Source organism: Nuphar pumila, chromosome 14 (assembly GCF_984573655.1).
Source record: "Nuphar pumila chromosome 14, dmNupPumi1.hap1.1, whole genome shotgun sequence".
Taxonomy (NCBI): domain Eukaryota; kingdom Viridiplantae; phylum Streptophyta; class Magnoliopsida; order Nymphaeales; family Nymphaeaceae; genus Nuphar; species Nuphar pumila.
The window spans coordinates 1,380,701-1,398,309 of record NC_143262.1 but is presented as its reverse complement, the minus strand read 5'-3'; the positions used below and the strand labels follow the sequence as shown (position 1 = coordinate 1,398,309).

General features: G+C 38.0%; 1 protein-coding gene across 1 annotated transcript; it reads right to left on the bottom strand.

Moving 5' to 3' along the window:
* Nucleotides 1–377: 377 nt before the first annotated feature.
* LOC149816022 (AT-hook motif nuclear-localized protein 28-like) lies at nucleotides 378–1,650 on the bottom strand. Its single transcript, XM_089986667.1, has one exon. The coding sequence runs from the start codon at nucleotides 1,358–1,360 to the stop codon at nucleotides 518–520; it is 843 nt and encodes a 280-aa protein (XP_089842793.1). The 5' UTR covers nucleotides 1,361–1,650; the 3' UTR covers nucleotides 378–517.
* Between the last annotated feature and the right edge of the window lie 15,959 nt (nucleotides 1,651–17,609).

Genomic DNA, 17,609 nt, shown 5'->3' with positions numbered 1-17,609 from the left:
TGGCGCCTCACCAAAGAAAAGAGAGAGAGAGAGCGCTCGCGTGCGCATCTCTGCAAAACCCTACCCGTCCAAGGCCATATTAAGCAAAAAGGAACGCACAAAAGTACCCACCACACCAAATCTTCAAACACACATGAATGAAGAAAGAGAAAGAAGGAGAAGAAGCGAAGCGAGATACAGCAAAAAAAGAAGCAAACGGGCACCCCCATCGGTGAAGCGACAGGACGTTCCCCGTCGACCGGAAACCCGACACACCCCTTCTCAATTCATGCTCATCCGCTCAGAATCCCCTCAGGCAGAACCCGACAATAGGCCCGTCAGCATCTCTTTCCCCTTGCCCTAGCTCTAACACTCCAATTAAAAGCAGAATCATATCATCGTCATAATCAGCAACATCAGCAATTTAATTCATAATTTCTGTGCATTTTGAACAAAAAACAAAGAGACGAAAAAGAAAAGAAAACTACAAACACCAAAAATCTCTACTTTTCAATTCATTGTTTGGCTCTGTGGTTAATTAGTAAGGAGGTGGTGGTGGCCGAGCAGAAGGTGCCCAAAAGACGTCGGGCGTCAGATGGCAGCTCATGGGAGTCGGAGAAACTGAGTAAAGCGACATGGCGCACGTATCCGAGACGGTGGTGGCGGTGCTGCTAGTCGGTGGAGTCTGCATCTCTTCCTCAGCCGGAAGCCGGTGACAAGAAGGGCTGGCGAAAGATGCAGCGACGATGACCACCGTCCCGGCGGCGATCAACGGCCCGACGACCGAACCCCCAACGACCTGGCCTTGAGGTCCAGCAAGTGATATCGTGAAGCCGCCGGAATTGGCAGCGGTGGAGGAAGAGGCGGTGGGGGAGGAGGGGAGGTAGGTGGCGGAGAGGGAGAGGATGTCGAAGCGGCCGTGGAAGGTGAAGGTGGCGCCGGGGGTGGTTGGCTGGCGGAGGGTGACGTTGGCGACGCTCCCGGAGCCGCTCATGACGCAGAGGCCGAACTGGCGTCGCCGGACGAACTGGGCCACCGCCTCGACAACGTCGCAGCCGCTGGAGACCTCGAGGACGTGCGGCCTCATGGCGTTGTCGCTGTCCCTGGTGATGATGATGGGCGGCTTCGGTTTGTTCTTCGACCCCGCCGGCCGACCTCTGGGCTTGCGAGACACCTCGATCGTTTCTCCATCGTTGTTGGCGGCGGCGGCCATGGTAGTGGTGGTGGTCGTCGCTGTGGGGAGGGCTGCACCGCCACCGATCTCGGCAACGGTGGGCTTCCTTCTCTTGGTGGTGATGGTGGCGGCGTCACTGCTCCGGCTATCGTCTTCCTCGGATGTTTGGCATTCCCGGGCGTAGTGGAGTTTGTATTGGGGCATCATCTTCGTTCCTCGCTCCACAAAATCTTTAAAAAATCAAATATTAAAAGGGGGAAATGCGGAGATGGGGAGAGAGAGAGGATGGATGAGAGAGAGAGAGAGAGAGAGAGAGCTGTTGTTTTCTATATTCGGTAAGGGCCTGGTTTATAAAATATTATTTGCTTTTTGAAAATTTTGAACGTCGGTGGCGTGAGGGGGTTTGGAACTTTGGATAGTTGAGCTTGGAAACTAAGTTATGACACCCGCCCACTCTCTGTCTACCTTCTGACACAGAATTTAGCGCTCCCCACCCCTCTCTCTGTCTAAAGAATTTATCGTGTATGTATATTGAGAGAGAGAGAGAGAGAGAGCAAGAGAGTTTGGGACAGTATTTTCACCTTCATTTTCCTGGAAAGTGAATACATGGGCCGTATGTACACATTCATTCTGGATGAGCACAAGCACAAATCTATGGTGAACGCACGTTTTGGTGCAGGTCTGTGGCCTAGGCCAACCATGATGAGTCCGGACAAAGGCTTTGGATTTTCGAGACAAGAATGGGTCAACAATCGTGGGCTCCTTTGAATGCCACGACCATGGTGCTCTGCTTACACATTAAAGAGCGCCTTTTTTTTGTATGTATGAATAATGGAGGAAAGAACACGTGCTTGAATAATGAGGTGGGCTTTTGGGTAGGATTATCATGTCCATGTTGTTGTCTCATTGAGTTAGCGTTTGTTTGTGCCTCCATGACCACAAATTCTAGAAAAAATGGATGGTAACTTGGAATCTTCTGGTTTCAAATAATTGACTGGCGTTTCTCAACTATTATGATTGGGATATATATATATATATATATGTATAGCTTGTGTGGCCTATATGTCTTAGCAATTGAAACCATATAATAGTGACACTGGTCCAGTCCTTCAAAAAACGGACTTGCCTGAGTTATATTCTGAATGTGACATTGTTCGCTTGATGCAATAATCTCTCTCTCTCTCAAAAATAAAATTGTACCCCATCAGCCCCGATTTGGTAAGTTACCAAGTATTATTATAAGTCGAACTTACGTTGCATGCGATCGTTCGTTCCGGGCCTTACGGCACCCAATCAGGGAAGACGACAGTTCAATTTTTTACTTGTTTTCCCTGAATCTGTCGACTTGTTTGGTTGCATCAAAATACATAGAGGAGGACTACCAAATTCCAAGCCAAAATCTTTTTATATGACCTTGTTGCTACTTTTAACTGTGGAAGTTCATTAAAATAGATGAGAGAGAGATCCGTCATTCGTTTGATAATACGCACTCCTGAAATTCACACTAAAAACACTTCTTTTGACAAAAAAAAGTCGCTCTTAATTATCCTTTTCCAATAATTAAACACTTGGACGCGTTTTGAGTAGGGGGTATCAACGGGTCGGGTTTGGTTGGGACCCAGGTGAAATCAGACTTGGACCAGATTTTTTAGTATGGTATTGGGTCTGAATCTGGGTTTAATCAGGTCTATTATAAGAGAAATCATATCTGGACTTTTTTTTGTTATCATTTTTACATTGAAAATTTGTGGGTCTTAATCAGAACTTGGGTCAGGTCCGGGTTTGGTATAAAATTTCACAAACTATACCAGAGTCCATGTATTAATTGGACCATCGGGTCTGGATCTGGATCTTCTTATTTATCATCATACCTGGACCCTTAGGGGGTAAACCCCACCTGTTGACACCCCTAGTTATAAGGCAACCGTGAGAGAAGTCGTTTTGTGCATATGTTGGTAATTTTAATAGATACACACTACACAGTGCTACTTCTACGTACGTACATGAGAGAGAGAGAGATGAGAAGCCTAATCATTTCCTGCAGTAAAAAAAAATAGAGAGACAAGAAAAGATCAAGAGAAGAAAATGAAGAGCATACGCCTCCAAGCCTAATTATTTTTAATGTGACGAACCTTCTTTTCCCGACATGTGGCCTATTACCTAGTGTTAGAGAAGAAGATTTACAATTTGGTTGAAATTTTCAAATAATCCAGAGGGACGTACTAATCATGAAGACTTGTGCCAGCCACAACAGTTGTGAATATTACTTTGATGTATAATGACAAACTTATTGTGTTATCGTTATATACCGAGACTTATGGTGATCTGGTCCGAGACTTACTGGGTCCAGCGAGTCACTATTTGCCAGCCAATTCACATGGTGCCCACCAACCATTGGTTTGGATGAGTTGTTGGGTGAGCCCATGAACCACTAATGTCAAAAAGCCAACTAAAAAGTACAGCTGGTTGGCGCACAAGTTGGGTTGGGGTGGGGTAGGGAATATGCATGAAAGCCAAAGCCCACTAGCCCTCGCACCAAGTCGGCCTTGAGGACGTCATGCATTAAACGTGGACTGTACCTCGATTTGGTTTTGGTTTTGGTTTTGGTTTAACAAAGGCCTAGGTTCAAAATGTGCTGGCTGATCAAACTGCAGCTGGGGCACAGACGGTCAGATCCAACAACCCTATATAGTACTGTTGACATCTACCCAAAAGTATACCATTCATTGGTGTTCATACAGTGGGGACATGATAACACCAGACAGAGTAGGGTCCTAATTTTAAGAATGGCAGTGGATCGGGGGGAATGGGACTCACCCCTTTGGCCCGGTTTGAACCCAGGATGGAAGACATAAAATGGGAAATGGAATTGGAATGGAGGTTAAAATAGATATCCGTGCGAGGATGAACTTTCTCTTTTCCTGGCATGCCTCTTCACACTCCGCTCCGTCACCCATCCCGGTTAAGAAAATTACTATTATACTCTTATACATATTATAAAATCTTATATATATATATATATATATATATATATATATTTTAATCCTAACATAAAATCCTTTTTTCGAATCTCCTTCCCCCCATGAGCTCCCATTTCTCTCCTCTCCCTTCTCCAGTGATGGAAGGACCATAAAAAACAGGCACACCCTCTCACCCCGTTTTACCAGAGATGAAGGAAGGTTAAAATCAAAACCCGTGCAAGAATAGAGGCGGGGATGAATGGCTAAATTTTGAGATGGGGGTGGGAGTGGAGACCTTGTTCCCTGCCCCTGTCCACTGCTATCCCTACCTAATTTTCTCTTTTGTGGGTTAGCACATTTGACTCTCTGGGTTTTTTTTTTTTTTTTAAATTTCCTTTCAAGGCTGAGATTGGGAAACTGTGGGTGTTTGGACGGATCGATGCTACAGGCACACTAACGACAAGGAACTCTAACAAGTGGGGTTGGAAGGAGCCAAACACCCGAGTGGATCATTGTTTCAGAACACCCAACGCGTTATGGTGGTGGTCACAACTGATATCAAATTTTTTCATGTCAAAATCAGGGCATTTTAGAAAAATTTCATATCAAATTTTTTCTCTTGTTTGGTTCGGGTGAAAAAGTTGCCTTTTTTTTTTTGTCTTTTCAACTTGCAATTTTTTCTACCATTTTCCCACATCCGAACATGCCAGGGCTGCAAACAGATCGGATATGGTTGGATATTCGATCTCAGTCCGATATGTTTGTTCCTAATATGGATTCTTTAAAGTAATATCTGAATTCAGTCATATTATTACTTTTGGATTTGGATCAGCATTTTAAGTTGGATCAAGAATTGATCCAATTCAAAATCTAAACCAATTTTTTTTTTTTACTTGTAAATAATTTGCTATTGTTCAATTCCGGATCAGGTATTACGACATATATTTTGTATTCAACTTTACCATGATTCAGATAAGCGGATTTGGATTTTGATCTATTAATTAAGATCTGGCCCAAGTCTAACCCGTTTGCACTCCAAGTTGTAAGCCTTTACAGTTTTTTTAGGTTGATCACTAGAATCGACAGCCTGAATGGCACGCTCAACAATGTTTTGGATTCGGGTTGGATATCAAAGTCCATTTGATCTCATTCATGCGAGAAACCACTATGCCATTAATCATCCAACTCCAATTCAATTGGAGTATATATTTCCACATCAGAATCCAAACCCGAGAACAGCACAAATTCAGACAAAATCCAACTAATTACGTGTAAATGTGTATCCGAATAGGTTCTGTAGCTAAATGGTGCCGGGTTTGGTAAAGGTAGAGCTCAACACGAGCCAGGTTCGAGCCGAGCCTTGCCTTATTCAAAGTTGGCTCATCCAAAAAGTGCATGTTCAAGCTTGGTTTGCGCTCGAGCCAAGCTTGAAAAGCACATGTATGTGATCGGCTCGAGCTGATGATTTTTATTTAACAATTTTTTTTTTAAACAAAGAGACATGGTGGTATCCCAGCACACAAGTGAAATTCCAACGTCTTACCCATTAGGACAAGTCCTTTTCGTTAGTTTTGTCATAAAATGTGATTCACATACCAATACTAATGCATCATATACCTACGTGAACCCAGCTTAATTGGGCTAATCAAGCTTTACCATTTTTTTGGGTCTAATATCAGCATCGACCCAATCCGAGTATATATATATATATATATAAAAAAAAAAAAAATCAGCATGATCAGTGATATTTATGACGTCATGAATTATCAGCAATGCAAAGGAGTGTCACCTTTTCTTTCAAAGCTACAGCAGTTATGGTTGGGTTAGGTGAGCTGATGCAACGTAATTGACGTTGAGTCTTTGTCTTAGCATCTGGATTCTTCGTTTTATCGTATCAAAAGTTGAGACTGAAATGCCAATTAATGTAAGAAAATGTGTACCATGGAAAAAGCCAAAACCCCCAATTCCACTTCCCTCTACTCAATTCATTGCTGTTATAACCCTTGGGCTTATTCATATCTTAAATGAACTCAACAACCGAACACTAGTGCCTCCAAGAGAAAAAACTAGGCAAAAAAAATCCAAATTACTATATTACATTTGAGATTACTTAGATCCATGGTGGTTGAGGCCTGATTGTTGGAGCGTATAGTTAAAAAGTCAATCTTGGGACCAAAAACCAAGCTCTCGAGAGGCCACCAGCTTCAACTTAAAACAAGTCCTATGGAATTTGAACCTAGACTGACCGTCTAATAGCATATGCCACCTCCCACTACGCCAAACCCCCTTGGAGGTCAATTTATTACTTTAAAATAAGCAGCATCATGCCTTTGTGACTTAGTAATTAGGAGTCCGGATCCTGGTGCAATTAATATGATGTGCATTAAGCACCTGATCGCCCTCCATATCAGGTCTTGGGCCCTGTCCCAAAGATGGAGGGTGAAAATTGCTTAATGCACAAATATTTGTGCAATCATATTGCACCTGAACTTTTCACCTTTGTAAGAATCTCTCAAACGACTCTCATGAAACATGTGCCATGCCACAAGTTGTAGGGTTTGACTATCTATCTTGTGAAACATGAGTCATGCCATAAGTTGCAATTGTTTGATCCCGTAAATGTGTGTCACAAGGACACGTTATTTTGGTCCCATGTCTAGGGGACACAACACAGCACGTTGGATATTTCATGTGGCACATTGTGACACATGTCTTGACATTGTTTCTATTTTTAAATATATTGTTAATAAGTTTATTTTAATTATTAAAAATATCGAAATTACTTTTACATATTAAAATAATTAAAAATCTGTTCTCTTTTTATGTCCTACTTTTTCATAAAAAACTCATGTTTGTGTAGGGGGCATCCGTGTATGTGTTTATATCCATGATTCCATGTGACGTGTGTGTGTTCCTCTTTCATGGGTAGGATTTCTAAGATTTTTTTTTTTTATGGAAATGCTGGGGTCAGTATATTCACAAAAAGATATGTACGCACTTACATCAAAATTAATGCAACAAGCTGCCAATCAGGTAGCTTATCCTTCCAAAACCGATCCTAGTGAGTGGTAGCAAAATGAGCTAATTTACAGGCCAATTCATTACAAAATTTAGAGCAAAAATGAAGCTGGCACCGTTCGAAGGAGAAGAAACTGCAGAGGATCTCTCTGGGGGCGTTTGAGCGCGGCCGCTGCGACCTTCGAAGTGAGCTTTGGCAAGCCGATATGTAGGCAGCAGGTTAAGAAGTTTGGTCCAGCAGCACCAATCTCTGTTTACTATGCTGTCCTCACCATATACCCAGCGTGCAATAAAAAATTTGCATGCACTGTGTGGTCTCTTAAATTGAATCCCACCCTCCATTGTATACATTTAGTTTGAGCCATCCTTGGGGAGCACTTGTCCAACTGGATAAGAACTTCCAGTTTTGGGCAACTGTAATTTTTTGAAAGTTTCCAAGGAGGTGCAATCTAATTGTTTGGATGCAATGCATCTGAAAACTTATAGTGCTACGCTCTTCTCCCTAAAAATGATATTGTTCCTAAGATACCAAATGGGCCAAATAAGAATTTCAATGGTCACCCATTCTCTCTGAATACCTTTCTTTATTTGAATATTTGCAGTGACCATCTACGCAATTCAACCTGAACAGAATATCTTGGAATGAGCCGCCTACCAAATAGTCTATTAACTCGCACCCAGATTGGTTTCACCACGTGAAAAAAAGATGCTTTTGAGAGTCACAAGCCATATGACACAGCTGACATTGACTGGGGAACGAAATGGCTAGTTGTTGAAGTTGTCTGTGCACTAATAGTTGGTTGAATAAGGGTAACAGCAACTCCGGGATAGAAGCCCTTACACCAGTGTTATAAAAAACGTGCCTTGAGGCACAAAAGGTGTGCTTCGCCTTGATGAGGCACGGCCCTATGTGCCTCAAGGTGCAAATATATATATATATATATATATATATATTTACAACAAGATTTCTGAGACATGATTAACAAGATTTTTTAGGTTAATCTCATATATTTTTCATAATCAGTTTCTTAGTATATTACTATATTTTAACTTTTGTTGGTTAATCTCGTATATTTTTCAGTTATTTCAGTTATGTAATTAGTTTCTTAATATATTTTAACTTTTGTTGGTTAATCTCATATATTTTCCAGTTATGTAATCAGTTTTTTAGTTACTTTTATATGTTAATCTCATATTTTTTAGAATAATCTCATATATTTTAACTTTTGTAGGTTAATCTCATATATTTTCTAGTTATTTCAGTTATGTAATTGGTTTCTTAGTATATTTTATCTTTTGTTGGTTAATCTCAATATTTTTCAGTTATGTAATCAGTTTTTTAGTTACTTTTATATGTTAATCTCATATTTTTTAGAATGATCTCATATATTTTAACTTTTGTTGGTTAATCTCATATATTTTTCAATTATGTAATCGGTTTCTTAGTATATTGTATCTTTTGTTGGTTAATCTCATATATTTTTCAGTTATGTAATCATTTTTTTAGTTAATTACTTTTATATGTTAATATCATATTTTTTAGAATAATCTCATATATTTTAACTTTTATTGGTTAATCTCATATATTTTCCCGTTATGTAATCAGTTTCTTGGTATATTTTATCTTTTGTTGGTTAATCTCATATATTTTTTAGTTATGTAATCAGTTTTTAGTTACTTTTATATGTTAATCTCATATTTTTTAGAATAATCTCATATATTTTAACTTTTGTAGGTTAATCTCATATATTTTTCAATTATTTCAGTTATGTAATCAGTTTCTCAGTATATTTTAACTTTTGTTGGTTAATCTCATATATTTTCCAGTTATGTAATCAGTTTTTTAGTTACTTTTATATGTTAATCTCATATTTTTTAGAATAATCTCATATATTTTAACTTTTGTTGGTTAATCTCATATATTTTTCAATTATGTAATCGGTTTCTTAGTATATTTTATCTTTTGTTGGTTAATCTCATATATTTTCCAGTTATGTAATCATTTTTTTAGTTAATTACTTTTATATGTTAATCTCATATTTTTTAGAATAATCTCATATATTTTAACTTTTGTAGGTTAATCTCATATATTTTCCCGTTATGTAATCAGTTTCTTGGTATATTTTATCTTTTGTTGGTTAATCTCATATATTTTTCAGTTATGTAATCATTTTTTTAGTTAATTACTTTTATATGTTAATCTCATATTTTTTAGAATAATCTCATATATTTTAACTTTTGTAGGTTAATCTCATATATTTTATAGTTATTTCAGTTATGTAATCAGTTTATTAGTATATTTTAACTTTTTTTGGTTAATCTCATATATTTTTCAGTTATATAATCAGTTTTTAGTTACTTTTATATGTTAATCTTAGATTTTTTAGTACTTATTTGAGATTTTATATTTCTTATTGGTTGTTATTTCATCAATAAAGCATTTTTTTATTTATTTATATTGTTAAATATTTTTTTATAAATTTTTAAAAGTTTTCAAAAAAAATATTTGAGGCTTACGCTTTACGCCTCGCCTCGGTTTTTGGTGGAGCACCTCGCTACACTTCAACGCTTTTCACAACACTGCCTTACACCAAATATGCTTCACTCAACACAAGGATGAGGGTTAATAGTGGCAATTCTTTTTTATCGAGACAAAATCTCGCCGCTATTGATAACGCATGTAAGAAGAAAATCGGCATCAGAAAACCCGGTTAATTAAAATCATAGGGTTGCGGGCAAGAAGTCGAATAAAATTTCAAAATGTGCCTTTGATATATCTTAAAATACATTTCATAAGTTGTAAGTGAAATTTGGTTGGGGGCGTAGTTCAACTTATACAGGACAAATCAAGTATGGTGAAGGTAAATTATTGTAAGCTTCCTACAAGACTGGTAAAATATGATACCTTCAAAAGGTTCATCATGGTAGGGGGTTATGGCTTCTTGATCATAGGCATCGATATAGGACGACAATCCTCCATTTGAGGCTTATCTAAAATACTGCAGGCTTAATGGGTTTGATTTAGCAAGATCCCTTTATCAAACTTCTAGACCTGGACCCCAAGAAAATGCTGAATGCATCCGAGATCTTTAATGGAAATTAAATTCATGACTCATGTTGGAAACGAGTATGTCCCTACCCATGACAATAATGTCATCAACGTATGTAGCAAATAAATACATCCCCAAGAATTGAGGCATATGAAAAGTGAGGAGTTAAGGACGCTACAATAGAAGCCCATGTTTAGGAGAAAAGTGCTAAACTTGTCGAACCAATTCCTTGAGGACTGCTTGAGGCCATGCAGGCATATTTAAACCTATAAACATGATTGGGTTTCTCATGATTGACAAAACCAAGAGGTTGGTCCATAAACATGAGCTCTTCCAAAATTTCATGTAAGAAGCCATTTTTAATGTAATTGTTAGATATCCCAACCATTAGCAAGGGACATGGACAAAACAACACAAATGGTGATTGGCTTGATCACAAGTGAAAAAGTCTATAAAGTCCATCCCAAGAAGCTTGTTAAAACCCTTGGCTACCAAACGTAAGTGGATCAAGAGTGCCTTGGGCAGTAAGTTTAGTCTTAAAGACCTAGTTACATCCAATGATATTCATATCAGTATGAAGGACACGATCCCGAGTTTCAGTTTGGTGTAGGGAAGCAATCTCTTATGCATAGCCTGACGCCAACTGTGATGATTAAGTGCTGTTTTGACACTTTTTTGGCTCTGTAGGGGTGTCTGATAAAATCAGAAAAAAAAAGAAATTGGGATTGGGTTTCACTACCCCTGACTTGGATCTAGTCACCATATCATAACATGGTTGGTTGTTAAGGACGGTATGGGCAGGACGATCCTCTGAGTCATTTTGACTTGTCTGACTCGGATGATTAGGAATAGGCAGATTACCATGCGGATCGGTACAAGTGGAATTTGTAGAGTGCATATTGGAGGGGAGATCCATCACTCTGATCACGAGGTAGAGCATTGCGGGAATCTGCAGGACGTCCTCCTGCATCGTGAGAGACAACATGACTCTGATCTTGATCATGGAGATGATCTTGAGCAGTGCTATGTTGATCAGTGTCTGGTTCATCAGCATCAGCATGTACTGATGTTCGAAGTCACTGATCAATGGTCGTTTATGCAGTTCCGTCTTCAGATTTTTTATCACCCATTGGGCTGGTTAGCTCATCTATAAACCATTCAGAAAAGGTAGCAGCTTCACTGCTATCGTTAGAACAATTTTGTTGGTCATGAAAAAAATTCTTTTTTCCATAAAAAATAACGTCTCTGCTCATGTAAACTCTACCTGTAGGAATATGTATGCATCGATATCCCTTATAAATGTCATTGTATCCCATAAAAACGCAAGACAGAGCGCAGCTCAAACCGATTTTTAGTGTAATGTCTGAGATACGGGTAACATTGGGACCCAAAAACTAGAAGATATGAATAGTCAGGCCATTTATCAAAAAGACACTCATATGGTAAAATCATGTTTAACGTTAACTTGGCAGCCGATTAAGGAGCCATATAGCAGTGTAAAAGGCTTCGACCAAATATTTTTTTAGGTATGTTAGCATGAAAAATCATTGAGGGGCCAAACTCGACGTTGCTACTATGTCACCTCTCAGCCCAACCATTTTGTTCGAGAGTGCGAGGACATGACGTTGTGGTGAATCCCATTGTCCTGAAGATACTTTTGAAATTGTTTTCCAATTAATCCACCCCCTCTGTCCGATTGAAATTTTTTGATATTCTTTTGAAAACTATTGGTAAATCTTAGGAACAGAAATAAAACATGCATAAAAATCAGACTTATGAAAACCCCCACATAAAACGAGCGCAATCATCAACTGATATAGCATATAATTTAAACCCTTGAACCGAATTACTAGGTGCAGGACCCATAAATCATAATGGACCTTTTCAAAAGGTTCCTTGTATCTAGATTCAGATAAAGAAAAAAGAAGTCGATGTGCCTTGGTTGCCATACAACTAGAACAAATGTGCTTATTTTTTATTTCGAAACTAATAATAAGGTTATTTCTTTGGCTTGGGTGCCCCAATCGTTGGTGTCAGATATCATGAGGGACGACTTTCTGGGGCACCCGAAAATAACACCTCTTTATTCTTTTCTCTAATCTTTGGTTCAAGCAGATATAGATCTCCCCATCTACACCATGAAGCCATCACTTCCCTGATCCTCTTTGTTCTTAATAAAAAACAAATTAGCAAAAAAATCAAAATTAAGAGATTGATTTGTAGTTAGTTGACTAACGAAAATAAGAGTACGTTTTATTTCTGAAACGACAAACATTTTCAAGATTTAATTTTCTTTTTTCGACATTGATAGAAGTAGATCCGAAATGGGTTATAGCTACCCTGTTTCCATTGCCAACCACGATTTTTTTTTTCTGGACCATGATATTGAAAAAGGTTTTGGAGCTTACCTAGATCTGCAGTAATGTGGGAGCTAGCAACAGTGTTGGGGAACAATCCATGATCCTGGTTGTCAAAGATAAACATGGCTGCGAGGGCTTGAGAGATATATGTGGCTTGGTACATTTGATTAAATTGATGATAACACTTTAACACTGTGTGGTTTGACTTGAAACAAATTTGGCAAATCGAACCCTTGTCCTTTTGAGTTTGGTTTTGTTTGATTTGTGGGGATTGGGTTGTTTGCCTTGACAATTGTTGGATCCTGTCTGGTGTTGATTTTGGCCAGATTGCATTTGCTTGGACGATTGCTGACCGATTTGAGAGAACCCACGTCCTTTTGACGTGAATTGATTATTAAATCCTCCGTCGGTTAATTTTTTTTCTTGGCATTGGCTCACAAAAGCCACATTTTAGTTTATCAAAACATTACCTTCAGAGCTTTTGATGCTTCTCATTGTCTCACGACTCTGAAGGAGTGGGACGATCTCCTTGAAGGTTGGAATTGGGGGTTTCAGCATGGTAGTAATAAAGGCTTTGTATTCCTGTCCGAGTCCATTAAGAAGAAAAAACACCTTATTGTGATCAGAAGTTCGCTTGCCAATGGCGGCCAATTCATCGCAGATGCCTTTGAATGAGGTAATGTATTCAGCTACAAATTGATTCCTCTGGAGATGCATTTGGATTTTTTCATGAGACAACATTCACACTCTTGTGAATCGAGGGCAAAGCCTTCTTCAAGAGTGCTCCAAACATGTGATGCAATCTCAAGACCAACCACGAACCTGAGAACCTCCTCAGATAACGTGTTTGTTATCCAGCCAAGCAACAACCTATTGGATCTTCTCCATAAGGCATGATAATGATTTTCAACCCTTTCTCCATTGTTGCCAATAGAAAATGGCTCAAGCATGGGAAGGCTTCCAGCCTTAAAGATCTTGGCTTTCGATGAAACCAAGTACCTGCATTTTCCATAATAGGTTGTTGGTTGGTTAGTTTGATGGATACAAAGTTTGCGACATTGAGTGGCTGGGTACGCATATTTGGGTGATGGAGACAACACTAAGGATGAAGCCATGATCAACTGTCACAATCGTAGCTCTGTTACCATAAACTATAATGTCAAAAGGAAAGAGAAAGAGCAAAGCCAAGAGTTTAATGTGGTTCGACCAATTGAGCCAACTGTAATGAAATGGTGGTCTTCAACAAATGCACAAATAACTCACCAACAAGTGTCTATTGGAGACACTACAAGCATGACCCTTGAAAGGGTATAAAAGGAAGAACACTTGAAAAATAAATAATACTTTATTCATGAACAAAATGCTTAAGAAGCATTGTAATTTACATTGAAGGGGTTCACCCCTATATATACAAAAAAGTGGAAGAAAGAGGAGAGCTCATTTTGAGCTCTTCAAAAAGAGACGTTGGATTCCAACGTCTCTTAATATAGCTGTTGGACTACAGTCCAACAACATTTATTATTATAGCTGTTGGACTATAGTCCAACAACATTTATTATAGCTGTTGGACTACAGTCCAACAGCTATTTGCACAAATATCTAGTTTCTATTGAACTAGATGCTAAAAAAGAAAATAAAGAAAATTAGAAAAATAAAATAATAAAAGAAAATATAATAATATTAAATTTTATATATATATATATATATTACAGTTTACATTTTAACACTCCCCCTCAAACTTACGGTACAATGAGCGAAAGTTTGTCTAAGAGGAAGTGAAATCTGGGAGCAGCGAGAGGCTTGGTGAAGAAGTCTGCTAATTGATATTCTGATGTAACATATGGCAGATCAATGGTTCCATGTAAGTATTCCTCTCTGACATAGTGACAGTCCATCTCAATATGTTTAGTGCACTCATGGAATGTCTGGTTGCTTGCAATGTAGATCGCACTTTTGTTGTCACAGCACATCTTTGAAGCTTGCGTTGCTTTAGCTCCCATATCCGCTAGCAATCGTCTGAGCCAAACAACCTCCATAGTGGTGGTTGCCATGGCTCTGTATTCAGCTTCGGTAGAGGAAAGAGAGATTTTTTGTTGCTTCTTGCACCTCCACGAAATTAAGGTTTCACCAAGGAACACACAAAAACCAGTACACTACAACAAAGCAGTAGATTAGCGACGACCACATTCCGTCGCGAATCCGTCGCTAACCATGTTAGCGACGGATTAGCGACAACGCGGCGACAGTATGCTTACATCGCGAATATTTCGACGCTAACTGGCGACAGAATAATTCCGTCGCCAAGTCCGTCGCTAATTGCGACGGAATAACGAGCGCTATATTCCGTCGCCAATCCGCCGGTACTAAACGGCGACCACGGCGTGGCGACGGATTTAATTCCGTCGCTAAGCCGTCGCTAGATTAATATGAATAGCGACGGAATCATCCATCGCTAATCCGTCGCAAAAATGAAAAAAAAATCAAAAAAAATTTATTTAAAAATTAATTACCGAGAACTGTACAATTTATATTTCCTGTACAATTTATATTTCCTGTAAATAAAAAACAAACCACACAAAAAAATTCATATAACAAGTATCTATAATAATTAATCGTTCCACCTTAAAACTAAGAAGTTTAATTATTTACAATTCAACAATTACAATTAGGAAAAATAAAAAAAATAGAACTTCTTCAACACAGTCCTCTAATCATCGCCAAGATTTTGTGCGTCTTCTTGTTCATTGTCTTTATCTGTCCCCTCAGCTCCACTACCCTGATTATCGCTAGCAGCCTACACAAGAAAAGAACAGTCAGTATTGATAAACAAAATATAATGAAATAAATTACACACTATATGTGATTCTATCATGTGCTCATGTGTGATCTAAGGCAATAAAAAAACTCTATATGTGATTCTATCATGCTCATATGTGTGCTAAGGCAGTCAAAAAATTGAATATGTGATTATAGCATGTTCATATGTGTTCTAAGGCATATAAAAAAACTCTATATGTGATTCTACCATGCTCAGATGTGCTTTAAGGCAGGCAAAAAACTATATATGTGATTCGATCATGCTCGTATGTGTGCTAAGGCAGTAAAAAATTGAATATGTGAATATAGCATGCTCATATGTGCTCTAAGGCAGGCAAAGCCAAAAATTTTATATGTGATTCTATCATAAATGATATATAACATGTTCATATGTGTTCTAAGGCAGTTAAAAAACTATATATGTTATTATAGCATGTTCATATGTGTGCTAAGGCAGTCAAAAAACAGAATATGTGATTATAATATGCTCATATGTGTTCTTAGGCAGTAAAAAAACTGAATATGTGATTATAGCATGCTTATGTGTTCTAATGCAATCAAAAAAACTTTATATGTGATTCTATCATGCTCATATGTGCTCTAAGACAGACAAAAAGTTAAATATATATATATATGTGATTCTATCATGCTCATATGTGTGCTAAAGCAGTAAAAAAATTGAATATGTGATTATAGCATGTTCATATTCATGCGATAACTCATTGTCCACTATCCTACGGTACATCCATTCACGGTTTGCAGTCATTCTGTCGTATGATGTTACGAATAGTATCCTAACGAATTAAGAAAAAAACAATCAGAATGCGACGATGAAGAAAATATCAAATTTATCATGCAATATACTATGTCAAACAATAACAAGAATTTTGATGCATGCATTGATAACTTAATATTTTCATGTGCAAACTATTAATGACATGATACAATCATTTGAAGCATGCTTTTATTATAAAATTCCACATGGAAGTCAAAATCAAATTGAAAGTAACTACATGCAAGCATGGATACAATTACATCAAACATTGCAATACATCATAATCATTCATATCAAATAAATGGCAAACATGTACCTGCAGCAAACACACTTCAATATCTCACTAACTACTACCATGCTTAGCATGGACTCCGTACTCCAAAAATAAGAACACTTCCATATTTCTACATTAAAATCATGCTCAGCATGATCTCCGAACTCCAACAAAGCAGTCCTAGATATCAACAACTAAGTGAGTGTGTGAACAATAAAGTGTTGCATTCAATAAATTAAATAACATGTGATACGTTTGCATCACTTACTCACCACGGGTATTTACCTGATTTGCATTGTTTTTGTCATTTACTTACCACAGGTGGCCGAGCAAGAGTTGGTTCCGTTGAAAAATCTGCACAAAAACAAAACAAATTAAGTAACAAACTAACTAATCATGAAACAAGATGAAACACTAACTAAAAAAATTAAAACAAATTAAAACAACTCTAACTAATTGAAAGAAGAAAAAAGAAAAATAGTATATATGTTAAGCCAAATCTAACTAGAAGATGCTAATTTAACAAACCAGCTATAACATGTTGAACCAGTCGACTAACATAAAGTCATAGACAATTTCTAATCTGAACTACTTAGCAAAGGAATAGTAAATCAATCAATTAGTTTACTAGAAAAGATGTGAACTCCGTTTAACCACCACTATCATAAAGAATTCAAATAGCCCTAATCTAACTAACTGATTGTTAGAACATTAAATACTAATCTATCTAAGAAAAATATAATTATAAAAGACTAATAGATTGAAATACTCTAACTAACCAGATTTCAAGAAAACAAATTGAAGTAAAACTAACTACCAGTAGACATTAACAAACTAACAAATTGATAAAAATTTATGAACTACTCTAACTAGAACAAACTAACAAATTGATAAAAATTTATGAAATACTCTAACTAACCACAGTTGATTAAATCTCAACCTAGCCAGTTGATTTTGATTTGAATTTTTTTTTTATAATTAAATTTTTTTTTGAATTTTAAATCTCAACCTAGCCAGTTAAACCACCTGCCTTTCCGGCAAGGAAGGGGGTTAAACCCCCTGCCGGAAAGGCAGTTCCGGCATGGGGGGTTGACCCCCTGCCGTGCCTTTACGGCAGGGGGGGTCGACCCCCTGCGTTTTCGGCAGGGGGTCGACCACCCATGCCTTTCCGGCAGGGGGTCGACCACCCCTGCCGGAAACGC

What these genes read in the sequence shown, in the direction of transcription:
- LOC149816022 (XM_089986667.1), bottom strand. Translation starts at nt 1,360, where the DNA reads ATGATGCCCCAATACAAACTCCACTACGCCCGGGAATGCCAAACATCC.